Below are 27,655 nucleotides of genomic sequence, written 5' to 3' on the forward strand. Positions count from 1 at the left end.
TCACACAAACATAATTTATTGCTGCTTTATATTGTAAGCAATTAAATGAAGAAACCTTTTAAACTCAAGGGAATTTTAATAGGTTACTTGCAAAATGTTATTGCAGGCAACAACTTGTACATGATTTTAGTTCCAAACCCACCAAAAAATTATACAAATCAGCATTGTAAAAGTGTCAGATTAATGCCTTACAGGCTTTGCTGGCAGAATTAATTTCTAAATTCTAGATGTGGGGAAACGTTACTCTCATTTTTTTCCTTTTCCATTTTTTTTTAGAAAAATTTACAAGTGAAATATTACTACAAAACTTTTTTTTATAAGGAATTTTTGCAAAACATTTACATTTTTACCATCAACTATTTTTCTGTTTCAAAATCATTATGTAGATTTAATACCCTATGCTGCACATCAATTCTTGCGGGATGACAATTCAGTGACATGCATAAAAAAACACCACAAGGCATTAAAATGAAGACTTAAATACAAATATTGTTGCAATAAAACAGTTATAAAATTGAAAAATAGGACCTAAACATCATGCTTACTTAACTTTGACAAATTAACTTTTTCTCCTAGATTACACACTTTTATTACTGCTCTCGTGAAAGAATGTGATAAATAATGACTTAACACCAATTGCTAATGTAATCGGCAACACATACACAAACCTAATCAAAGAAAGTATATTGTAAGAAAAAAACTATTCTAACACTGGAGTTCTACCATGGTAAATACACTTTGCACTGATAATTACAATAAAGCAAAATTGTTAATGGTGGCAAAGGGAATGAACAGTGAAATGCCATTAAACAAGATACTACTGCACATCTGTGCCCTATTACTTACAACAGCTATATCCCACTGAGTCAAATAAAGGACATTGAAATTTACGATCCTTTTAAGACAGAAAAGTGGATTCCGAATGGGATGCAGAACAGACTGGCAGAATGTTTCTAATTCCAGCGGTAAAATGTGCACCTGCTAACACAAGTTAATGTACTTGAGATGCTATGAAGCCAACCAGATTTAGATTTGGATACATCTATAATAGGGATTCATTGCAGATTAAAAATTACTTCAGTTTCCTATCTGCATACGTAAGTATGCATGAAAAAATTACATATGAAATGGTTGTGCAGAATGCTTGTAAATTCAGTTTACAAAACGCTTAACTTTTAGGAAATATGATATTAACATTAGGAAAGTTCTTCTTTGCATAAAGTAATGTAGAGCACTGATTGTGAAGCATAATGATAAAATATATATTTGACGTTTCATTTCCTATATAATAAAATTAACAGTTAATACTACCTAATGTTCATCTGTATTAAATGTAACACCTAATTGATTCTGATGTTTTAAATCCAGATACATCAGTTAAGAGTACTTTAAATAAAATATACAAAATAATGTACAAAACCCAACTAAAATTTAAAGACTCTGTTACAAGTCTAAAAAAGCTTTAAGAAACTTGAAATTTATAACCACAGTGTAAAATTGTTTTTCTTTAATCTCAAAGCTTTTTATGTAAACTGAAAGTATAAAATACCCTCAGCTTAGTATTTTGCTACAAAGGGCTGGCCTAAAGTGTACACAGTGTAAACAATGGTATTTCTTTTGCTTCAAAAATACAGAAAACACCACAAGATTGATAAATTGTTCAGATGAGAAGTATATGCTCTTTAGGGAACGCACAGGGTACCTGTTATGTCTCGCAAACCAACAGCTACCACACAGATTCTTCCTTTCATAATTTGCAGGTGAAAGAAAAATGCCTTATTCTTCTTGCACTGTACTTCCTTTAGTTACATTAAAAATATTTTGGTGTATAAATCTCCTTAAAAATTGGTCATGAGAATTTATTAACAAATGACTGTAGATGTAAAAGGTTACATTTATGCCTAGGGGAAGTAATTAAAAATCCTGAGTATGAAATATTTGGCCATCTTTCCTCCTTGTACCTACTGGAATTTTCACATAGAAAATGCAATTTTTGTTGTTTCTTCCTTTTTCTTTTTTTTTATTTTACATTTTCTCTGTATTCACTGTCACATCTGAAAATGTAACCAAAGCTTTGAAACCAGAAGTCATGTCCCAAAAAGATAACAATATTTCTCTTTTCCCAGTTTGTTTTATGGTTGGAGGCTCAATATAAGACTTGATAGCTAACAGATATTTATTACCAGCCCTCATATTATCCTTGAAGAGAAAAAAGAGACAGTAATATTTAGGGGAAAAGAGAAAGTGTTTACTTGCTTCTTTTTTTATTAAAAAATTAGTTTTTTTCTTTGGCTATTAAGTCAAAGCACAAAGAACTCAGCACATTAACCACAACATAATAAACTAGTATTTACAGAGAGGAGATACTGGAGAATGAGCTACAACACTCAATTGTCTGATTAATTTCCATGAATTCTAACAAAATTAAAACATTCAAACACCTAAGGTCGAGTTTTTAAGATTCAAGTTATCTATGAGTTAAAAAATGGGCCACCGATGTTTTAAAATACAGAATCATCGAACCACAGAATGGTTTGGGTTGGAAGGGACCTTAAAGATCGTCCTTGCCATGGGCAGGGAAATACAAAATGAAATGAATTACCAAAAATTGACACAATTTTTTTTTCGTTCTACATAAAGATACCATTACTTTTGTAAATCTTATGTTAATATCCTTCTATGGTTTTATCTTTCCTACTGTTTACACTAATTCTACGTAACCCTAGCTCTCCACATGAAGAGAGGAATTAGAACTCACTGATTGTCGTTTATACACACTACTATAATGTAGTAGTCAGAATTAATCTGAGGCCCACCTCAGAATCACTTTGCAGCATGCATCACCCAGCTGCTATTGGAATAATTCCAAAACTTGAGAAAAGATGGCCAAAATTAACTGATGTGTTGTATGGACTGAGCAAAAACCCAAAATATATCCACTGTTGTTCATCCTGTATTCCATTTTGCTGTGCCTTATGGGAAAAGGATGCTCTCATGAAAATATTATAAATTTATCTTAAAAACAAAGTGCCTTCATCAAATGGTATTAATCCTAGTCAAGGTCCACCCAGTTTTACACTGATACTATCTGATTTTATAAACACATTAACATACAGTGCTAAAATAGGGGGGGTAAAGTTCACTTAAAATCATTACAGAATATACAGACATATAACTAAAAAAGTACAGTATGGAAATATTATTCCTCCATCTGTTTATCCAGTCATCAATTTGCGCTGTTTGTATTTTTGAAATTTTTGTCTTGTTGCACCGGTGTACACTTCCCATGCTGACCCTCCAACCTGGAACACTTACAGAAGTCATGACTGAAAAAAAGATTTCCTGCTCTGTAATCCACTTTACCAGCCCACTTCCATATCCTGAAAGGTATGTAAACTTAAGTGCAGCACTAGGTGTCCATATAAATGATCCTTTCAGAATTCTTCCATGTTTGTTGAAACGTTAGGGGTTGCTGGGTTTGAATCTTGAGAAATGGCAGCAACAGTGACAATTCTTGGAGAACCAAGAACCTCAGTAACTGAAGAGTCCAGTTCTCCTGAGGTAACAATAGCAAGGGCTGTTCCACCACCCTTCTTGTTCTGATGAGTTTTGACATGTTTCGAGAGATGGTCACTTCGCATAAACCTTTTAGAGCATTCTGGGCACTCAAATCTCTTTTCACCTTTTTAAAAATAAGAACAAAACCAAAATGTTACTGAAAGAGAGCACTGAACACTGCTTGATTACTTGAATCTCACCCTATTCTGTTCAACATCCAAAGTGTCTTTAAAAGGACACAATGTTTTCTTTTCTATCTGACTCATTTCCAGGTGCGTTCTGTTCAGTCACAGGCTTTTGGCAATCTACTCTTCACTACTGAAATGTTCTCAACAAATATTTGCTATGCTGTGATTATCTGGTGAAAAGTTGGAATTTCAGGACACCTGAGAATTTTCATAAACTTCCACAAACCTACCAGAGGGAGGGAGGCAAAAGCCCTCACAGAACAACTTGGTAGCATTTTTCAAGAATACTTTTGTTATTTAGATTACAGTGATGGGAAGTGAATTTGAAAACATGAATTCCAATGCTCCATGAAGATGTATGAAATCTACAGCAAGAGAGATAAATTCAATACATAAAAGGTCCTGTTATTGTTCAAATGTAATTAGTGCTTAGACACCAGGTGCTATAAGCTGGGGGAGGAGGAGCTAAAAAAATTTTATCAGTTAAAAGGCTGATAAAATCTTCAGCTTTTGAAAGGTTGACTTTTCCATTCTGAACTGTTAAGAGAATTTGCTCTATCAGTTCCCACTTGAAACTCCAGGAAACTTCCCAGGAAGACCAAATCTAATGTACGGACTAAGTTAGTAAATTTCTTAAGGACTGAGCTAATCCAAGTGAGGAAACAATAACCGTGGTCCATGGCCAATCCTACATGCCTGACCTAATTTGTTACATTTAGATCAAGCACGAGCTAATGTACACCAGCTATCTGTGATGAAATGGTCATCTTTTTCTAGCCCACATACAAAAGAACAGTTGGAACAGATCCCTTTTTATTTATATGATTTCACAGTCAGCTTAAATTAATGAAAACTGCAATCTACCACTTCCTTGTTTTAAAGTTACTTTATTTGCATTTACAGGTAATTGTCAGGTAACTTAGTGAGAACCTTGACACCATTGTTTAACTATGGCCACTGTGATTCAGACTTGCTGTACTATGGCTACAGAGAGGGATAACCAACCTGTGTGGGTTCTTCTATGCCTTTGTAACTCATCACTCCTTGTGAATCGCTTGCCACAAAAAATCCAGTTGCATACAAATGGTCTTTCACCAGTATGCCAGCGCAGATGTGCTCGAAGATGAGATGTCTTGCCATAAACTTTTCCACATCCTTCAATATGGCAGATATGCTGTTTCTTTTTTCCTGGCTCATTGCTGCCTCTAAAAATATCATATTTAAACAGCTAAGTAGTTATATTCTAAAACGTTACCAGCTATTAGGAGAAACATTTCATGCTAATAGATTTTCTAATCCCCATCTAAAGAAGTCCACACAAATGTACTTTCTAATCGAAAGCATTAAAAACCAAGGCAATATAGGACAATTTCACTCCCAAATGAGGCAAGCTGTGATAAGATGCTTAAATATATACTGATAAAAGTTACATTTACCTTCCTTCTCCCTCTCTGCAATTAGGACATGAGCAGGCAACTCTTCTCAGTCTCTTGCCAGGCTGCACTTCCTGGTCAGAAGCTTGTTGAGCTTGTTGCAGCTGAACTTGTGTTATCTGATCGGGACTAACAGCACCAATTGCTGCATTAGCAATGCCACCTACTGCTACGGTTACAGGAGCTATTGTGGCTTGCTGTACTTTTACTCCATCCTGTCCTTGCTGTTGACCTGTAAAATAAAAATTGTTTGTACCTTTTATTAGTCATTTCAAGAAGTGAAATGCCCAAATAAATTTGATACATTTTATAAGACAAAAATCCACCTAATGTTAAGGGAAGCCACAAACAAAATATTAAATCCAGCCTTTTCCTGAAGCACTACCTACCTGCTAGCCCTGTTTAATGTAATTCGTTATTAAAATAGCACAAGACTGCAAATTACTGACTGATACTAAGAAAAATTAACTAGTTTAACAAATGTATTCTTTTTCTTAAAAGCTGAAATAGATAAAATTTTACACAGAAATATTGTTCAGTCAATTGCCAATTAATGTCTCTCTAATAACCTTTGAACTGTATCTGCATTCAGAAAACTACAATTAGCTAATTAAAAAGGTGCTTTATGGCACTTAGAGAATTGTCACTTCTCTTACAATCTGCCTTGAATCAACATTGAGCCAGAAAGGAACTTTTGCAGTGAAAAAGAAACTTAGGACTAGACTTGAGCAAGATAACATACCAAAATTTTCTTGGGATTGGTGTTTTGCAGGATTTTTACCCAGGATGAGGTAATACTGGTTAGATGTACAAACAGGGGGACAAGTAGCAAGAGCAGCCCTGGGGAAAGAGATGTGGTGTTTGGGTTGATGGCAAGCTGTACGTGAGTCAATAGTGTGCCGTGGCAGCTGAAAGGGCCCGCTGTGTCCCGGGGTGCACCCAGCACAGTGCAGTGAGCCAAGCGAGGGCAGTGACTCGAGGGCAGTCCCGCCCTGCTCTGCACGCTGCAGCCCCACCTCGAGCACTCTGTGCTGCTTGGGTGCCTTAATGTAGGAAGGACATCAAACTATCAGAGTGTGCCCTGAGGAGGGGACCAAGATGATGAAAGGTCTCGAGGGCAAGACTTACAAGGAGCGGCTGAGGTCACTTGGTTTGTTCAGCTGGGAGAAGGCTGAGGAGTGACCTCCACACAGTCTACACCTTCCTCAAGGGGGGCAGTGGAGCGGGAGGTGCTGCTCACCTCTCTCCTCTTTCTGGTGACCAGTGATAGGACATGAGGGAATGGCATGAATCTGCACCAGGGGAAGTTCAGGTTGGACAGTAAGAAAAGGCTCTTCACTGAGAGGGTAGCTGATCACTGGAACAGCCTCCCAAGGGAAGGGATCAAATGAAAATCTAAGACTGACTTGATGAATGAAGAATTCAGCTTCATTGCATAAGTCCATTGATCTCATTGATCTTCTTGATCTAAGGAAATCTGGATTGCTGTCTTGATACTAAAGCAAAAGAAACTATTCCAATATATGTAAGAAATGTAGTTTCTTGAACAGCAGAGTAATATTACTCTGTTTATTTTAAAAGTTGGTATTATACAGTCCTAGAAAATACACTAATAAACCTAATCTGACACAGAGATATGACTTCCAGTCACAATATGACAACACTGAATGCCAGCCCTGCCAGTAACAGGACAAAATATAATTAGATACTGCCATTTTCAAAAATTCAGTGCCTTCATACAACTGTGAAACTAAAGGAAATACACTCTCTCAATAAGAAAATAGTAACAGGCGAGCAGAACACAATCTTTTAAGACTTGAAAGTCCTCAGTATTGAAGCATTCATTTAAAACATAAAAATTCCTCGGGGATAACATGAATCAGAGAGATTTTAAAGTGTTTTAGTGACTTCTGCAGCATCCATAACAGACACCACCAATGGGGATAAGACTGGGAAGAACGCTCTCTCTGAAGCCTAAACTGCCCAGCTACTGAGTGAGCTAACACACAACCCAGCATGGGACAATGACTACTTTGTTCCCATGATTGCTGAGGGGCAATAGATGCTTGGACAGTCCATCTCGTGTAACACCATGCTACCAGCCAGAGATGAAACCTAATACACACCACCTAACACCAACACACACAGGCAGATAGGTTAGTACTGAAGAACACAATATACAGAGAACCTCCCAAAGTGACTTGACTTGTCACCTAAAGGCCACTGCTGGCTACATGAAATAGAATAAATCTGTTTTCTGCCTAGGTCACTACCAGGTTATTTTCATCTGAAGCACTGACCAAATCTTTCCAGTTATCTCCCTCGGCTTATGACGGGAAGTTGCATCTGATATGTCTAGATATGAAAAAACATGAATTCCTTGTCCTCTTAAGAAGGCCATAAATACTGACAGATGCTGAGAGTTTTCAGTTCTCTGAAAAGAGCAAGGACAAGCCCATAAGGGATAGTGTTTGAACCCTACTTGCTGTTGGACAGATAGTAAAACAAACAAAAAAACTCTAAAAGAATTCTGCTATCTGCAGCAAAGGAAAAATAATTACAGGCTTAACCTTGAGTGCAGTCCCCACATGTTTAGGGGAGAACAAAGTCTTTCTTTTCAGAATAGCAATGTACTGGAAATATATTTATTTCCCATACTTTAATGGGAAAGAAAAGCACTCATGATAATCCTTGAGGGAGAATATGACAGGGTAAGAAGAACATCATGATAAAAATGCAAAGAGTAGGATCAAGTACTTTGGTCTATCAATGGCTGAAGATGATACTAGAGCTTCCAAAGAAAATGCTAGTAATGGGGCAACGCCTTGTTAGGCTGTTAAGCTGTTGAAACACTGACTAAGTGCTATAAATAGCCAAAGTCAAAAAAAGGCTAATAATTTTTTTTATATCTAATGCTTATCCTAATATGATAATATTAATATGATAATGTGATTGCTTGTGTTGAAAACCAGTTGCACTTTCTGGTGAGTCAAAAGTAAATGAAAAGGAAGAACTTGCTCAATGTGTAGTCTTCTGCAGAGCACAATCCACTCTCCATCTGTTAAACATACCCAAGGTGCAAACTCCTCTAATTCACAGAGCAGCAACATAAATGAAGAGCCTGTGAATTATCACTACAAAAGTTAAAGATACAACAGATATTGTGGCCTACTGCAGCCTCCTATTCTATTTTCATTATCAGTCACATTTTTGAGTACATTATTAAGAATTATACTTTTTTATTGCAGTCTGTTAGAAGGGATGACTCCATCTATGTCAAAAAGTCCTACTGGAGCAAAGAAGTCCTGAGACCTAATCAGCCTGCGGTCAGAACTCAGCTGAAGAGGATAATTATCTCTTTCTCTCTGATTTTATTGAATTGTTACTCAAGTTTCAATGCAACCTTTCCCTGGGCTGCCAAACCAAGGCTTTTGAAGTAAGATGTGAGTTGAGGCATCTGAACCCTGAGGAGGATGACTACTTTTCTCACCCCATGACTACTGGCCAATATCCAGGACATAGATCTAGGATATGCCCAATCCACATTCATAGAGAAGCCCGTTCAGCATTTCTAAAAATCCAATCTATTTTGCTGATTCAGTATGAACCAACTTTCTTTGTCCAAGTGACATGAGATTGGTCATCATGAGATGACCAACCACACAAGGGTCTTCTGATACTTTTTCAGAATATCAAGTACCACTGCTGACGCACACTTCACCTGTTCTGAACTCTCCTTCTCCCATGTGAGGACAGGGCATATCCTGGAATACAGGATACACACTACTGAGCTACCACCCTAACCTATTTATTAAACATAATACAGTGACACATTTGAGTAGAAATTCTTCACAATAATTGTAAAAATGACAATAAAAATACAAAGGAGACAATGCCAAATAAGGTTGCTGAGGCAGACAATTACATTCCCCACATGGTTTCAGCTAAACAGTAATTAGATGACTGCTCTTTAGATAGCATTAACTAGTAGTAACATTTTCTAATAAGAATGTTGATTTTTCTTCCTTAAATTAGTCTCATGGAGTCACTATTTTAAACTCCCTTCCCTTGAATTCCACTTACTAAATTCAGAACAGAAGATTCTGAAGCTCTCAAAATATCATAAATACTGCCTTATTTGAAGCACCAGGCCACACCATTCAATAAGCAAATCTAATTTTTTGAGGTAAAAGAATAACTGAAGAAAGCACACATATAAGATAAATATTCTTTGTCAGAGATTTACATAGCTATCAGAAAGCACTGGGAAGTTCAATAACATAATTACTGGACTAAATTTTTGTTTTGAACTCCTGAGAGAGCATCCTAACAAGCTAGCACACAAGTAGTACACAGGGTAGAAATGTATCTATTCTCATTTTAAAGCTGTTAAACATAAAAGTATTTGTTCTTTGAGAATAATAGGAGTGTATTTTAGACCAGTTGACATATCTTTTCTCCTGAAGAAAAATCAAAAAAATTTCACGAAACAACTGACAGAACATGCCCAAAATCTCAAAGTGATTTTGTTATAGTCTTGAGTTGTATGGGATTTTTTTAAACTATATACTAGAATTCTATGGATCCCTAGGGGCTTTAACTTTTACATCACTTGTATTACACACGAAACACTTTAGTAAGTATTAAAGAGGAAGAAAAATAAAGGGAATATAAAGGGAAGATAAGAGAATTTAATTATTTCTTACATCATATCTACCAAAGAAAAGATACTGAGAAAACTTAAATGTTGATATGAGTTTGTCAGCAGCCTACTAAATTAAATGAGGGCAACTTCTAGAAGCTTGAAATAGTGAGGATTTTTCAGTTGAGAGGATCTAGGTATAAACTGGCTTCTTATTTGAAAAAAAAACCAACCCAAACCCAACAAACCTGCTTGCTCTAAAAAGAGGTGGTTGAGATAATGTTATCCATACAGGAACAGAATGATCTCTTGACACTTTCTAGATGGAGAAAAAAAGGCTTATTAAAAATATTCCTTTCATTGTCTTACTAGAGGCATTAAATGCTATTTAAAGCCTTCCAGAAATGCTGCTACAATCATGAGATCACTTGACATTGCTTCTTCCTGACATACTCCAAACCACAAGACCTGATATCACTACACTTTGCCATTCATAATCAAACCTTTCAGTAACAAGAGCTCTCATGTTTCAGCACAGGTTTCAGAAAGAGGTCTAAACAAATCACTACGTGAGGGAACAAAGTCACACTTCAGTTCATCTATGTTATTCTGTACAAGTCGTGAAAGCAGTCACTGCACACTGACACCTGCTTTTGGAAGAGAAAAAGTTTTCTCAAGTTCCCATGATTTCTTTAATAATGATTTCTGAAATTGTGAAATATCTTGATTAACAAAATCATCACTGAACTTGTGTATGACTGAGCTTTATTGTACATACTGTCAGAATATAAAGTTAAGGTCCAACTGAATGTTACAAAATAATGTTGATACAAAATAACACTGATACTCAATTGCACTTAATTTCCTCTTAGGCCTAAGTTCTCTCTTGCTTTGGGATAGTAACCATTTATTTGACCACAGGACAAAATGCAAACAGCAAGGAAACCTGATATAGTACTTACTTTACAAATCAAGTGCAATAGGAGTCTCACTTATTGCAATATTACAAATATGATTATGACAGAATAGAAAATTTTTAAGCTTCTCAAATAGAAGAACCTGCATGATCTTAGTCACTAATCTTTCCCATTTAAGCCATTAAGTAAACGCATTACTTATTAACACAAGATACAGGATTATGATTGCACATCCTTTACTCTTCAGTATCACTTGGTCAGCTTTCCAATTTTGCAGTAAAATTGCATCTTAGCAATTAAAACTCACATATATTTTCCCCTGCATGAGTTTGTAACACATTCATGCAAGAAAATTCAACAACTTTAAGTAACTACTATGAAGCCAAATAATACACACACATGTATCAATCACATTTTTGGTTAAAAATTAATTTGCAAAACTGTAACAGCATTTGAATTATCTAAGAAAGCTAATGCACGGTACCTAAAAAGTACTTTTCTACAGAGTGACTGACCACTGGTTATTAGGCTTGGCCATCCATTATAAGTCAAACCAATTTCCTTTTACCACACACTATACCTGCTTTCCTATTCTTGTTCATCTGAAGTAGCAAGCAAGAAAGACTACTCTCTGAGGCAAATAGGGGAGAAGGGAAAGAAAATGACTTTAATGATCTACACAAATCATGAGAGTAAAGCATTAGAAAATTGGATCTTGGAAAGAAAAGAAATTTAAGACTAAGAAAAGGACACTTCAAAGTTCTGGTACATAGTTCCTCCAAAAAAATTTGATATACTTCCGGTTGCTGTTGTGCAACCAATGTTTAGTAGTCCAAAAGATGAGAGCATCAATGAGAGAGTTATCTCAGTAGGGTGCACCTTACTGCAAAATCTGAGAAACACTTTGCAAAATGTACCTAGAGCCACAGCGGCTAATGCTGCCAAAAAGAAAATTTGTTCAACTGCATATTCTAGAAAGCAAAGAGAAGGCTGTAGTTAGCACCCATAATTCAATGCATATTACTACAAGACAGCCTGCAGAGTTCCAAAGCTCTACAGGCATCAGAGCTGATGCAGCAACTCACCCATTGACAACTCACTGATGCAAAGCAATGGGGAAAAGAAGTTTCTCATCCTACCTTGCCCTGCATACACCAGGTACGGTAAGCTTGAAAACATCCTTTAATATTCTTTTTCCACAAAGACATACAGTAATTTATAATAAGATAATATCTATATACTTTATATATTGATTTATAATACAATATGCTTATAATAACATGTCTATATAATATAATAAAATATAATGCTTTGACTAAGATATAGCCAAGATTTAAACATTTTTTAAAAGCCAGTGTCAATATAGTTAGAGATCCTCTTTTTTTTTTAAAAAAAAATCTACTACAAAGGAGGTTTCATGCTGAAGAAAGAAGCACAAATCATATTTTAAAATTACATCTATGCGAAGACAACACTGAATTTAAATATTTACACAGAAGATGATGCAGTATGCTGACAATTCTGCTCTCTCTTCTAAGCAGTGGTTAATAAAGATTTATGAAGAAACAATATGTGACAAAAGAAGAATTCCCCAGAACACAAACAGCAACCATTGATACAAGGGACCCACACATTCTGTAGAGAAGATCACTTTGGAATAAGGAGAACTGGATTGACCCAACTACTACAGGAAATTTGGGTCATCACAAATCACAACGTTGTGTCCAGATGCTACTACAAGCAGAAAGTTTCCAGTGCAAACTGCAGCATCAAATAGACATCCGTCTTTTCTACCTCCTACAGAGGCACTGCAGCAAGTTTGTATCTTTTGTCCATGGCTAACTTTGTCAAGATTTGTAGGAACTTGTTATACTCTTCTTCAAAAGCTTCCTAACTCTCAGTGTGTTAAAAAATTACCGAACAGCATAATAACTAAGTTTAACTTCTGTTGAAAGTACCACTTCAAGAGTGAAATTTAAGGCAATAAAGTTTAAGGGGTTTAAGCATCTTAAAAAAAATGAAGTCTGTTTCCTTTAGTGCAAGAATCATATTGGTAACACAAAACAAAACCAGGGCCCCAGAAGTTTCACCAAGTTACTTTAATTTTAAAAATGGAAGGCCTTACTCTAGTGCTTTAGGACAACCTGAGGGCACTCCAGCACTTTGAGCCAGAAAATAAGTTTTCCCGGCTGGTAGCACCTTTCATTAAACTGAAAGAAAGTTTATTTTTTATTACTTTACTAAACATAGGAAGGAGCTACCACAAATACAACACAGAAAGACCCATACAAAACCAATATAAACATCAAACACAGAGCTACAGTTTCACAAAATTTAGTCTTGAACAACCAAATGGCAATGTCTCTGGTTGTTTTGGATACTGTAACTTCAAATGAAAAGAAAATATGTTTAATTTATTAAGTATTCTAAAGAAGGAGATGGAATCAGAAAAATAACTTGTTGTACTAAAGAAAAGAGACCCTTCCAAAAAACTCTTAATTTTCATCATCATTGAATAAATAGTCAAAAAGAAAATCATATTTAGGGTGAGTGTCCAAGAACACTTCCCTTCAGATGAACACCAGTAGTTTCCTGCACACTGAAACTTAGAGCAACAATTGAAAACTCAAGCAACAGCTGTGCTGCAAAGTATCAGACATATTACATGGAAACTCGTAGCAGATGTAAGAAATTGAGATTCTTAGATCTACTTTTATGGAACATCTCCCTCTCCCCCATCCCCCTGCACAATTCTCAGATTATTCTACAGCTTATAGCCACAACAGAATGTGGCCCAGTTCTTTCCTTTAACTCTTCCCCCTAACTTTTAAACAGGGATAGGACTAGAAAGAAACCTGTGGACTGTCAGTCTCCACAGTCTGACTAGCAGAGCTCAACACCTGACAAACTGAAACAAAAAAAAACAAAAATCCCAAAACAAAACAAAAATCAAATACCTGTCTTACACACTTCTGCCATATGGAAAAAAACCATACACTCAAAGTGTCATTTTTTGCATCCCCATTCAATTTCTGAGTATTGCCATGAAGTAATAATAACTGAATTTGAAAGGACAGCATTAGGCTAACATGAAAAAATATAAGCTAAGATTCCAGTATGCTATTTGGATTTTGCGAAGTAGGACGGAGAGCTTTTCTGGTTGGGTGTTATGGGATTTGGACTATGCTTTAGCCAGCTTACATATTTTACACTTGACTAGAAGGTTCATGAATGTCCTTGAAGTAAATATTTTGGCTATATGAAATATATATTGATCAAGATAAAAGTAAATGTGCAAAAAAAAAAATGGCAAGGTGATTAAAAGGAATTTAAAGGGTATTATCAGGAAAAAACCAATATTCATGAACCATTTTTAAATATCTTACTGTGTAAGACTAAACTTACTGTGAGCCACAAGTTTTGGTTTTATTAACAGCCTACAGGTGAATAAGCTGACCAATATTAAAACAAATTTGTTTATTAAAGATGTAAAAATGGAAACTTTGTTATAGCCTTCATCAGGCAAGGACCAACAAAACTACGTATCATAGAATCACAAAAGAAGGGCCACATAAATCTGTAAGATCCAAACCAAAAAAAGTTCTGACATTTTCTGTAACACTGTTAACCCTGTAAAACTGTTTACCTAGTCTTGTTTTTTTGGATCAGAACAAACTGAAAAGCTTCATGCTTTTGTCAGTTACTTCCTGATGACCAAAGAAACAAGAAAATCAAGGCCCATATTTCTAAAACTTCAGTATTTTTCTCAAGGGAAAACTGGTCACATCATCACTTGAAACTATAATTAAGGAAACTCAGGCTTGTACTTAACATATATCTCAAGGGCTTTTTCGGCAGGAAGATCTTAACTGGTAATTCTCTCTTTACAACAAAACAATACTAGTCTGCCAACCTATGAAGATTAAATATGCTTGTTGGGGTGACACAGTTTTCCCGATGACCAACTGATCAAGGTGTATGACTGCTATCAACTCTCAGCAGCATTAAACATCAGTGGAAACTCCACTGTTAGGAGAGGATGCATACAGAAATCAATGTAACTGTATAACCATACCCCAAACTAACCTAAGCATGTGCTCTGATGCTACATTTCTCAAGAGACTACAGATGTCCAGAGCTACTGTTTTGGTGAAAGGGTCATAACCAGAGCAAAATATTAATTATAAAAATTATACTTTATTATGCAGTCCTGACTACTTCCAAAGCTACTATGCTATAGCATATAAATCAAGCAACTTTTATTAACTAAATTATCCATTAAAAATTATTGACCACTGAAAAAAGAGTTGTTTTTCAATAATCAGAGAACATGCTGAATTGGAAGGGACCCACAAGCATCATCAAGTCCAACTCCTGGCTCTCCACAGGGCAACCCCCAATAATAACTCTGTTTCCCTTGAAATTAATATTCCTCTTAGAACACAACATCACATTTCATATATAGTTAGCTTTTTCAAAAATCACTGCTATTAAAAGGTTTTTAATATATAAAACCAGTAAGAATTGATTTATTTCATCTACTAGCTCCAAAATCACATGAAGCTTAGTACTCCAAAATTTAAGTTACAGGGAGGAAGCTGTTGAAATGAAATTTTGAATATGCTTCCTGTCTTTCCCTCACAGGTGGTAGTGGAAGAACAAGGAGGTTGGCTTAGTGCAGATCTAGGTATGCTTTAAAAAAGAAAAAAATACTATGAAGCTGTTGAAGATGTGCCATATCACTCAATTCACTTACTTGGCATTTTATGAACAAGAAAGCTTAACCAATTCATTTTCTGTTCTATACACTCTGATTTCTGACAATAGGGAGTGAGAGAGGGGATGGCAAAACCCAATATTCTCAAGAGAGTGCATCTGTATTGATGACACACATAATCTAACATGGAAACACAGCTTTGGTAACATTGTTCTTTGAAGACTTTAAAGCTTACATTTTCTTCTTGAAGTTTATAGCATAGAAATAGCTCATTATAAACCTATTTCACCTGGCAATTATGAGCAAAGTTGGTACTTGAAATGGTTCGCCTTACCACTTTATTTTAGAAGTAATGATGAAGTCACACCTTGCTACTCACAGGTCAGTCAGAAAAGACTTGTTTTACTGAGGCATATTTACCAGGTTATTCTCCATGGGCAATTTATCTGAAGAGGTAGATTGCAGATCCCTTAGGCATCAAGTTCAGGAACAGTATATTGACACTTATTTTTATGCTACCATCACCATGGCAAATGTTTGTTTTCACCGGCACAGTTTGTTGTTAAACTGTTTCTGCCACTGTATTGAATTTCAGTTTAAGAAAATCCCATAACCAAAGCAATTTTGTCATTAGAAGACTAAATGCTTCCCCTGTAATTACTTTGAAACATTTGAAAAGGATGCCAGCACTATAATATTCAGAACACTGTGGTTCTGCAACAATTCTCAGCTCAAGGCAACCTGAGAACAGTTGTGACCTTTCATGATTTTGGAAAAAGTATGCTACATTTCTATACTCCTCCCATCTACACTCTCAGAATGCCAAGTCACACACTATGAAGTAAAAAAAAATCTAAGACAGACTCCTTTTTTTGCTTGTTGTTTTGGTTTTCTTTTAATACAGCTCAGTACTCTGTACTTATCTTTTTACTACAGATTCCACAGCTTGCACCTTGTTTCTTTCAAGATGTTTGTTGTATCTTGCTTGTCGGTGAACATCCAGGAAAACACTGCATGTTATTTAAAAAAAAAAAAAAAAAAAAAATCATGCAACCCCTGTCTTTCAGCTTCTTTGACTTCGACCTTTGGTGTTTATATTTGCCAGTTTGCTTGTATGTAATGTGGCTATTTTAAACCCTTTTCACCTTTTTACCACCTACAGGCATCTCTTTGCTTAGCTACACCACTTACTGAGTTCTGTTTCTTGACATACTCACTATTACATTAACACGAGAGGAGCCCCACAGGATATATGTTGTCACAAAAAGGCATTTTCTTTCATTCAACAACGTAAATGTAATATTCTAGGACTTTAGACTAAACACCTTCCCCTCCCTCAAAATCCACCATATGTAATAGAGAGTAACAGAAGACTCTGAGTAGTATGAAGATTAATCAGGTATTTTAAGTTTTCTTAATAGAGGAGCTTAAGAACATTCATAAAAATGTGTCTTATGCAACAATTAAAACACAATATATTGCAGACAAATACTGAATGCATAAAAAAAATTAGGCAGACTCAGAATGGACAAATTCAGAGAAAATAAATCCATCAAGAATTATTAAACTTGTTAAAAAAAATCTATATATTTGGCTCAGGAAGATGCAGATGACTGAACGGTGGGAAGAGAATCGGAGCACTGTTGTATGCATCACCTGCAGTCAGCATGAGACAGGGTTAGAAACACTTTTGATTCTTATATTCATAGAATCATAGAGTGGTTTGGGTCACAAGGCACCTTTAAAGATCATGCAGCTCTGGTCCCCCTGCCATGGGCAGGGACATCTTCATCTAGATCATGCTGTTCAACGACCTACCCAACCTCACCTTGAACACTTCCAGGGATGGGGCATCTACAACCTCTCTGGAAAACCTGTTCCAGTGTCTCACCACCCTCAGAGTAAAGAATTTCTTCCTTATGTCCAATCTAAACCTACAATTTTTCATCTTAAAACTGCTGCCCCTTGTGCTGTTACTGTGGGCAGGTCATGGTAAAAAGTGTTTTTGACAAGATCCTGTTGTATATTGAAGGGCTGCAGTAAGGTCTCCCAGAGCCTTCTCTTCACCAGTTTGAACAACCCCAGCTCTCTCAGCCCATCTTCATACAAGATGTGTTTCAGCTCTCTGATCATTTTCATGGCCCTCTTCTGGACCTAACAGATCCATGTCTGTCTTTTAGTGGGGATTCCAGCACTGGACACACTACTATGGATGGGGTCTCACAACAGTGGCAAAGAGGGAGAGAATCACATCCCATGAACTACTGGCCTTTGTTTGTTTTTATGTAGCCCAGGATACAATAGACTTTCTGGGCTGCAGGTGTACATTGCCAGCACATATCCCATTCTTCATCTACTAATATCCCCAAATCTTTCTCCACAGAGCTGCTCTCAATCAATTACTTCATCATGCAATCTACACTGAGATTAGGGACTCTCCCATCACAGGAGCAGGACCTTTCATTCAGCCTTGCTGAAGTACAATGAAGTTCACATTGGCCCACTTCCCAAGCCTGCCAAGATCCCTTTGGATGGCATCCTTTCCCTCAAGCACATCAACTGCACCACTCATTTTGGAGCTATCTGCAAACTTGCCAAGGGCACACACAACGCCATTAGTAAAGACACTGACAGTACTGGTCCCAGTATGGACCCCTGAGGGACATCACTGACTACTGATTTGCATTTGGAGATTGAATCATTGAGGGCAACTCTGAATGTGACCATCCAGCTACTTCCCTATCATCCACAAAAATCTGTACCTCTCCAAGGCTACTGTGAGGGCCTATGTCAAAAACCCTAACATAAGTCATGGCAGATGAAGTAGATTATTGTCAGCAGCTCTTCCTTTACCTACTGATACAGTCCCTCTGTGACAGAAGGCCACTGGATTATTCAGGCACGATCTGTGCTTTGTGAAGCCATGTGTGGTGTACATTTGGGACAGCATGTTGGCTGTGGCTAATCACCTCTGTACCCACGTGCCTGGACATAGCTTGCATGTGTCTTTCATGATCGTACCAGACACAGAGATGAGGCTGACTGGTTGGTAATTCTCAGGGGCCTACTTACTACCTTTTTAAAATTGGTGTGATGTTTCCCTTTTTCCAGTCACTGTTCCTGAGGGACATACAGTTAATCCTTTTTTTTCCTGTTTAAAGAATTTGATGGAATGCTTCAAAGTCCTCATCAAACTTTGACCCAGAATGACAGTCATGTCTAAACAATATATTGAGTCTTTGAACTGCAAGTCCTAAAACTAGTGACTGTCACACAAGAAGAGTTAATAAAGAGGGAAAGGGAAGAGAAAGCCTTGAAGACAGGCTGAAGCTGGATGCAGACACCTGGGAAAATGCACAAGAAACCAGGAGACCTCAAGGTACTGACAAATTACATAACTACTAGTCACAGTGACATGAGAGTATCTGGCCAAAGAGAGAAATGCCTTAGTAGCTCACATTATTACAGAGTGTGGAACAGAAGGGCAAGGCTCATTATATATTTTTAAGTACCCCAATAAGAACACTTGACATTGAATTTCACTGTCATTAAGAACTAGTTCGGAGCCCACAGCACACCCCTACAAAAGACTTAAAACTCTCCAGCTGTACTATTTCCAAGCAACAGACTGTTCCACTGAACAGAAGTCATTGCTCCAGGTTATTTTGGGTGGATGAATTCCATATTCCCCATAATTCAGGCCATGTCACCACTCATCTTCAAGAAACTGCCCAGAACTTGTGTTGCAAGGTGATGGAATCTGATGACTTTTGCTTAAAGCAAGTAAAAAATGCTTGGAACAAGTATACATAAAATACAAATAACATTTTTCACTATTTTAAAACAAAATCGTCTCATTCACTTTTGTATGGTGCAAACACCTCCATCATCACGCCACAATATTACTCTAAGATGTATAATTAAGGTAGATATGAGTTTGATCTATTACTTTTTTCCTCATAAAAAAGAGGGAATTATTCTGAGGGAAAAAACAAAAAAAACACCCAAAAAAAATAAAAAGAAAAAAAGAAAAACACCAAAACAAACCAAACAGACAAAACAACTTAGCCTATCAAAAGGAAACAATTTTATTAACTGTTTATTTTTCTTAGAATCAACTAGTACTAAAATCAGTTCCTTTCACATAGTCCCTTATATTGTCAACTAACACATCTAGACAAATCAAAGAGCCTGAAAATAAGCTTTGAAAAGGCAAAAGATACCTTATTTTAAAAAGGGGCTGGGGACAGGAATCCTTTGAACTTGCATCTGCAACTCTCACAGCAGAAGCCTTGAAAAAAGGCAAGGGTACTCTGCAGTATCTGCTTGTCCCCAAGACCACAGGGGCTAAATTCAGGAAGTTGCCACCTGTAACATTCTAGGCTATCCCCTTCCAAGGGGAACCTTGTGCAGAACAACTGACAGAGCACAGAAGAAATACTTTGTACAGAACTAGCTTGGTAAAAGGCTATGACAGGTCCTGATCCCTTAGCAAGGCAGGTATTAGCAGACCTGTGAATGTTTGAGCAAACAGTGGTTTTTATGTAGCCTGTTGTTTGACTACCTCTTAATTAAACAACTGTTTAAAGACCTGGTTTTAATGCTCAGAAACTTAACTGGATGAGAAGATTAAAACTTTCTTCTGTACATTTAATTATACCTTTGACTGACACTTTATACACCTCAATAAAATTTTACAGAATCACAGATTGGTGTAGACTTTAAGAGACCTCTGGAGGGCATCTGGTCCCATCACTCTGCTCAAGCAGGGCCACCTACAGAAAGTTGTCCAGGACCATGTCCAGACAGTTTCTGAATATCTCCAAAGATGGAGAATTTGCAACTTCTCTGGGCAACCTGTGTCAGTACTCAGTCACTCTCAGAGTAAAATAATACTTTTCACCATTGACACTGAAGTTTTCCCTCAGGCCAGAAAGCAAAACAATGCAAGAACTTCTCTGCTTTGTCCTCTGTTTTGACCACACGCAACATACAACTCAAAGTATGGTACTTACCAGGATCAGTTTTTGAACTCTTAACTGAAAAACACAACAAAAAACCACAAACACACTTATACGTCTTGCTAGGTTTACAGTAGACTTTCAGTAACAAAGGTTATGAAAGGTAAACCAAAGTATAGTATTTACCAGAAGATTTTAATGTTTTTCTTCTCAATGTGAAATTTTCCTCTTTTGGAGTTTAGAATCCATTTGACAAAGCAGTAACAACAAACCCCCCCCAAAACACAAAAAACACAACTCCCCCCATTTCTCAAAAATTTTTATAAATTAACAATTCCATTATAATTTTAAGCTAAGTATTTTTTTGCTTTACTAGTTCATTTACTACTGAAAAACTACAGAAAAAAGAAGTGTTTAAATATCTCCCTGTGGAAATAACTAGGAAAACCACTGTACATGGAACAGAAATATGACACAAATACAAAAACATTTATTTATTGTGATTTTTTATTGTGATTTTTAAAGTTTTTTTCCTAGAAACTCAGCTGGCTTGATTGAAGGGGTTTAATTGAAGGACAAAGTAACTTCTTTTCCTTAACAAAGTTAGAGCACCTGAATCAATGCATGGGATGAGTTCCTCCCTCAGCCTTCTCCTTAATATCTTCTGGACATCCTCCATACAGCTCATTTCTAACACCTAACTTCTACTGCTCATTTGTGGTGATTGATCTACTTGTGGAGAGTTCAGCTTATTTTCAAGACACTTCACACTGGCAAGCTCAGGTACTGCAGGAAAGAAATACCAGTCTGCAGATATTGAGGTAGCTGAGCTGTTTATTTTTTCAAAAGGTTTCCTGCAATGATGCCTGGGAATAACAACAACAACAAAAAAAACAAACAAAAAACATTTCAAATAAAAACCAGCAAACCTGAGGAAGTTAACAGCCCTGATCAAGTCAGCTTATTCTTTTTAAGTGGCAAGCAAAGTTTGTATCTTAGCATATTCGCAATTTTCTATTTCATAACCATTCTTTCCTTGGAATCTTAATACAGCATTAAGGACTGCACATCATGTTCTTCACTTTCCTTTCCATTCTACCACATCTCCCATTCCCAGAGTGTAGCATCAGGAAGTTTCACAGGACAGAAGCAGAGATAAGCAAGAGAAGGAAATTACTACCAGTCTCTTGCATTCACACGGCTTGTTGCTTCTCTGTAACATCAAGTCTTGGGGAAAAAATAATACCTTGTTGACTAGGGAAAGGAAAAAAATGTCAGAATACTTAGAGGGGTGGAGCAACTCTCCTATGAGGAAAGGCTGACAGAAATGGGGTTGTTCAGTCTAAAGAAAAGAAGACTCTGGGGAGATCTTATAGCACCCTCCAATACCTAAAGGGGTTACAAGAGACTTGGAGGGGAACTTTCTACAAGAGCATGTAGTGATGGGACAACGGGGAATGGCCTTAAGAAGAAAGCAGGTAGGTGTAGGTTAGACATAAGAAAGAGGGTTTTTTACAAAGAGGCAAATACTGGAACAGATTGCCCATAGAGGTGGTGGATGCCCCGTCCCTGGAAACATTCAAAGCCAGGTTGGATGGGGCTCTGAGCAACCTGGTCTGGTTGAAGATGCCCCTGACCACTGCAGAGGGATTGAACTAGATGACCTTTAAAGGTCCCCTTCAATCCAAACTATTCTATGTTTCTATGATTCACTGCTGCCAAAAAAATTATAGAAACAGCCATAAGGCCTCCTGGGAGCAGGGCGGGAGAGAGTGGGCACAGTGAAGAGGAATTCAGTGGTCACAAAATGTAGTCTAGTTAACATACAAACACTGTATGACTAAGGCTTGGCTTGTCCAGGACCATTCTTGTGACTCATTCCCCTTCTTTCATCCTCAAGTTACCAATCTCAATCCCTTCATTTTCCAAAAGACATCATATGCAAGCACAGGTAAGGTCAATATAACCAACAAAGAATATATTCAGAATCTCTTGCTCTAATTCCTGCTAGTGTGTACTAAACAGTAGTACACCATAAGTAAGCAGAGAAAAAACCTAAATGCAGAAAGGTTCTTCCTGCAGCCCCAAATCTAGGCTGTTCCCAAAGCAGGCTTCCTGCAAAGAGCCCCCTACCAAAGTACAGACTTCTATCTAAGAAAATGGTCAACCAGCACCTTCCCATCAAGAAAAAAAAGTGTTCCAAGGTAAATAGCAAGGTGCACAGCTATAGCTAACCAAAACTTCTCTTTGAACCATTACAGCTAAACACAAGGTCAAGATTTTACTTCTGATTACCCAGATTAAAGTTTGAGTGACACTCCTTAAACAAGCCAGGTTTAGTGCATCTAACTCAGCTCTTAGTATAGCAACATGCCATCCAGTGCCACTAAGTACCACAGCAGACTAAATTCTCCCAACAGCAAATTTCTTTCTACTGAACTGTTTAGTCTCCTCAAAAACATTTCAATTAAAGAGAACAATCTTCTGCCCAGTGAAACATTTCTCATCTTAGTATATGATTATAAAAAAGCCAGACCATTTAGGAATTAATATGATACTAATGTTTGCTTATGCAGACTGGACAGCAGTTAAACACAGTGTGCTTTTTCTTACAGTTTTATACTAAAAAACCTGTGCTGATAGTCAGGCTGTTGTTAAGAAGAGTTTATTGTAACTACTACAATAAAAGATTTTTACTTCTATGACATAAACCCAAGCTTAGGTAAGTAGCTATCAAGCTGGCAAAAAGAACTCCTACCTAAATCAAGTTTTATCTGAAACATTAAAAGTCGGCAAATTTTACATAGTTGTCCTTGTGAGACACTACAGAGACCTTGCACAGACCAGCATAATCAAACAGGCATTTCACAGTCCATATCAAAAGTTTAGCAGCAAGTACTGAAGTACAGTCACCAGTTGGTTTTATTATTTGTTCTAAAGCAAGCCACAGAAACTATGCTATGTGCAAGCACACCTTATTCCACTCAATCTCTTTGCAGAACTCAAACTTTATGAACTAGTGCAGAATGCAACGAGTAGTTCCATATGAATGCATGCCAGGAAACAAGATAACCCAGGTTACATACTGTCACTTCTCATTCTACATACCTTAAAAAGAGATTAGCAATACTGACTGGTTGGAAAAAGCTTTTTCGTGTTGTTTTTCAAACATATCAAAGCTCTAATAGTAAAGTCTCATGTTCACTTCTGGAGCCTACAGGTCTTTAGTAAGATGGAGGACAGAATCATTTAAGCATAGTTTATCAAATACAAACAGTTCCATTTCAATTAACATAACTGGTAATATTAACTCAGTGTTTAGCAAAAATATCAGCTGTTTTAAAATCTGAATTTTACTGGTAAGTGAAGTGTAAGATATTTCCTCACAGTTAAGGGTTTAATGTTTATTACAGAAAATTTTGAAAAAAAAGCATTTATCTAAAACCATCTGGTATTCTTGTAACAATAAAAAGAAACCCAAACCAAAGCCACAACCAACCACCTCAAACAAAACAAAACAAAACAAGCCCACAAACAAGCAAAAACCCAAAACTATGTCAGACCACTCACCCGCAACGCTGGTAATGGTAACAGGAACTCCTTGAACTTGAACACCTGCAGCACTCAGGTTGGCAACACTTACTGTTTGAAGATTAGGTACTGAAGCAAGCTGGGCAGCATTCAGAGTGATGGGGGTACCAGCAACAGCCACCGGAGCAATCTGGGCAATGGTTGTGCCACCACTTGAAGACACAGGGGTAATGGTTAGTTGTTGAGGTAACCCAGCATTTTGAACTTGAAGATTTGAAAGGCTTTGCAGATTCTGAACCTGCACAGTTTGCCAGCTGATCTGTCCTGATGGTGTTAAAGTTGGAGCCCTGATGAGCACCTGAGTTGGGCTCACTGCCTGCAGCTGAACATTCTGCAAAGGCTGCTGCTGGATGGTCTGTATAGTCTGCCCTGACTGGAGCTGAAATGACTGTGGAGGAATGGCCTGAATAATTTGCTGTTGAGGCTGCTGGATCTGTATCTGCTGCAGAATAGGCTGCCCTACGATCTGGACCTGCTGAAGGGAACCTGACTGATCCTGGACATTCTGTAGTCCATTGGACTGAAGCTGACTGGAGCTCTGGGCTTCGGAGTCCGTAGCAGTTGTTTGAGGTTCTTCAGTCGCCTGCTCTGAACTGCTGCCTGCTGTGCTTGTGTATTGGCCTGTTTCTGCAGAGCTTACCAGTGTGTCACTGCTAGTCAGAGATGTTGAGGCAGTGGTTGTAGCGGTGGAAGATGAGGAAGGAGACTCTGGCATGGTACTACCAGAGGCGGAAGTGACAGGTGTAGACGCCAGCTGATTTCCATTGGAAACTCCACTCTCAGTAGACTGGCCAACTTGCCCTGAACTTCCTCCAGTGGCAACGTTGTTAATCACAGGCAACGCCAGGGTTACCCCACCAATGTTTATAGGTAGCGTTGTTACAACTTGCGCCTGAGTACCAGGAATAGTTTGCAGCTGCAGCGGTATGGAAACACCAGGCCGAATTTGGACTGGAACTGTCTGATTTGCTAGGTTTTGAGCAATAACATTTCCCGAAGCTGTCCTGTTTGCAGTTGTGAGGATAGCTTGATTATTCCCTGCAGGAATAAGCTGAATCTGACCCTGTATGTCTTGTAGACCAGTAGCATTAGATGGATTGATTTGACCTTCTGTTGTCTGAATCTGTGGAATCACTTGGTACTGGACACTACCGCTTGGATTTTGTACTTGAATGACTTGGAATTGTCCCGGGGTCGTTGTAGAAGAATTGCCCGATTTGGTTTTTGAAGGAGATGTACTTCCATTGTTACTGCTGGAGGGACTTGCTGCACTTGAGGCAACAGAAGATCCTTGTTGAGCAACATTATTTTCTTTTGAAGCAGAAGGAGCAGCAGCAACGAGCTGCCAAGCATTTCCAGCAAGCTGAGTTGTTACCAATTCCAACTGCTGTGGCTGATTCTGAAGCTGCACCAAACCTTGATTTGGGTCTATAATAATCTGCTGCTGTCCAGTTCCTTGATTCTCACCAGGAGTTCCTATTTTGCTGCAAGTAGCTGCTAGCAAAGCAAGAGGTGAAGGCTGAGAATCCTATCCATAAAAAGAGAAAACAGACAGGATTCAGGAGAAGAGTGCAAGTATGAACCATCAGAAGACAGCATTAAGGTTTGCACAGGAAGCCAAAAAAAAAAAAAAGGTGCTTCTGCATATGATACAGCTCTGAATAAGGAAGTATGAATTGCAGTAAATAATCTTTAAACATGTCCTTAAAAGTCCCTAATTATCAGTGATTATGTGACCGCCAACACCTCAACTGCATCCTTATTTCAGTCCTTTTTCCCCCTTAAAATAAAGAAAAAAAAATTTTAAATGCTTCTATTACATGGAAAGCAGCTGATCACTGCAAAATCCAATCAAACAAACATGTCCAGGCAGTAAAAACATTGCACCCAACCGTGTTTCATCCAACCCAAAGAAAGATGCCCTGAGCAGGAAATGCTGTTAGCTGAATATTTAATTTTAAATGCTAATAGTTTGGGCACTTCCCTATTCGGGTGTGTGTTCTTTACCTGTGAGCTTCCAGTTTTCCCTTTTTTATTATTATTGTTGTTATTCTCTGCCTCGGGAGATTTCTCTCCCTCTGTGGGCATAGTTTCCTCCTTCTTTTGATCTGCAAAAATATCAAGTGTAACAGGTTAATTATTCACCTTCATTTATACAATAACAAAATCTACGAGCATATCCTTTTTGGTTCCCAGCTTGTTGCTTTTGCCTCTTCATAAAAACAACAGTACAAATCATTATTACAAAAGAACGAGTCCTAAGAAACGTGGTTTGAAACCCAACCCATGGGGGCTGGAGAGTTAACACCCAGAAAGGGGAGGTTTGGTTTCCTCTCCCAGAGACAGCAGGAAAAAACCACCCACAACCCTCCTCCTCCTCCTGCCCCCTAAAGCATCGACGGCCACTGAGTGGCCGCCGATGCTTTAGGGGGCAGGAGGAGGGTTGTGCATGGGAGGGAAAGAGGGAGGAAAAGAGGAATGAAGGAGGGAGGGATGTGCACAGGAGGGAGGGTTAGCGAAGAAAGGGGGAATGGAGGAGGGAGGTACGGAGGAGGCAAGCCGGAGGGGCAGGCAGGAGAGGAAGAGAAGAAAGGGGGCATAAGAGGAAGCAGCACGGATGGGCGGAGGGGCAGCGAGAGAAGAACGGGGTAAGAAGGGGGAGAACAGAGGGAAGAAAAGGGGGAACCCGGGAGGGCGGGATAGAGGGGCGATGAAGGGTGGAGGGAGGAGCGGAGGGAGGGAGGGGTGTGCACAGGAGGGAGAGAGGGAGGGGGTTACATACCGCTCATCCCGCATTAATGCCCCGCTGAGGCGCCGCTCTAGGGGGGAGGAGAAGGAGGAGGAGGAGGCGGAGGGTGGGGTGGGGGTAGCGGGGAGAAGGCCGGTCGCAGCCGGAGCTGGGAGGAGCGGGACGGCCTATTTTTCCACGAATGGCCGCCGCTGGGCTGTGGCGTAGCTGCCTTTCTCTCCGCCCGCCGCTGCCGCCGGCCTCAGCCCGCCGCCTTGAGTGACAGCCGGGGGCCGGGGTGGGCGGTGCGGGGGCGGGGCCCGCCGGGGCCCCAAACGACGCCCACTGAGCAGGAAATCGAACCCAGCCGCCGGCCCCTCGGTCGCCCCGCTCCGCCTCAGCCCGGCTCCCCACGCCGCAGGCACAGGGGGCGGGCCGGGGGCGGGCCGCGGCCCAGGGCCCTCTGCCTCCTCCTCCGCCTCCTCCTCCCGGTCCTCTGCCCGTCCGCGCCGCGCGGGAGAGGGCGTGGCCGCAGAGGCGCGCGCTCCGCGGGGGCGGGGGCGTGCGGGCGGCCCGGGCTTCCGCGCTCGCGCCGCTGGCTTGACAGCGCCGAGCGAGGGGCGGGCGGCGGGCGGAGCCTCGGCCGCGGCGGGGCGGGGCCAGGCCGAGCCCTCAGCCCCGGGTCCCGCCGCGGCTCGGGCCGGTGATTGACGGCGCGCGCGCCCCGGTCGCCAGCGAATCCGGCGAGGGGGCGGGCGGGGCCGCGCGCGGCCGCCGGCCAACCCGGTGGTGCCCGCCCGTCTCGCGCACTCGTAACTGACAGCGCGCGGGAAGCCCCCGAACCGCCGCTTCCCTTGAGGTGCGGCCCCCGCGCCCGCTTCCCCGGCTGTCCCGGGAGCGGGGAGGAGGCACCCCTACGG

The 27,655-nt window shown here is 39.2% G+C and overlaps 1 protein-coding gene across 1 annotated transcript; it reads right to left on the reverse strand.

Moving 5' to 3' along the window:
• Window positions 1-11: 11 nt before the first annotated feature.
• Window positions 12-27,205, reverse strand: SP4 (Sp4 transcription factor). The gene is made up of 6 exons (XM_010399051.4): window positions 26,790-27,205; window positions 26,015-26,115; window positions 23,987-25,535; window positions 5,183-5,411; window positions 4,752-4,951; window positions 12-3,682 (listed from the first exon to the last, which is right to left on the reverse strand). The coding sequence occupies exons 1-6, from the start codon at window positions 26,794-26,796 to the stop codon at window positions 3,435-3,437; spliced, it is 2,334 nt and encodes a 777-aa protein (XP_010397353.1). The 5' UTR covers window positions 26,797-27,205; the 3' UTR covers window positions 12-3,434.
• Between the last annotated feature and the right edge of the window lie 450 nt (window positions 27,206-27,655).

The sequence above is a fragment of the Corvus cornix genome, chromosome 2 (assembly GCF_000738735.6).
Source record: "Corvus cornix cornix isolate S_Up_H32 chromosome 2, ASM73873v5, whole genome shotgun sequence".
NCBI classification, from domain to species: domain Eukaryota; kingdom Metazoa; phylum Chordata; class Aves; order Passeriformes; family Corvidae; genus Corvus; species Corvus cornix.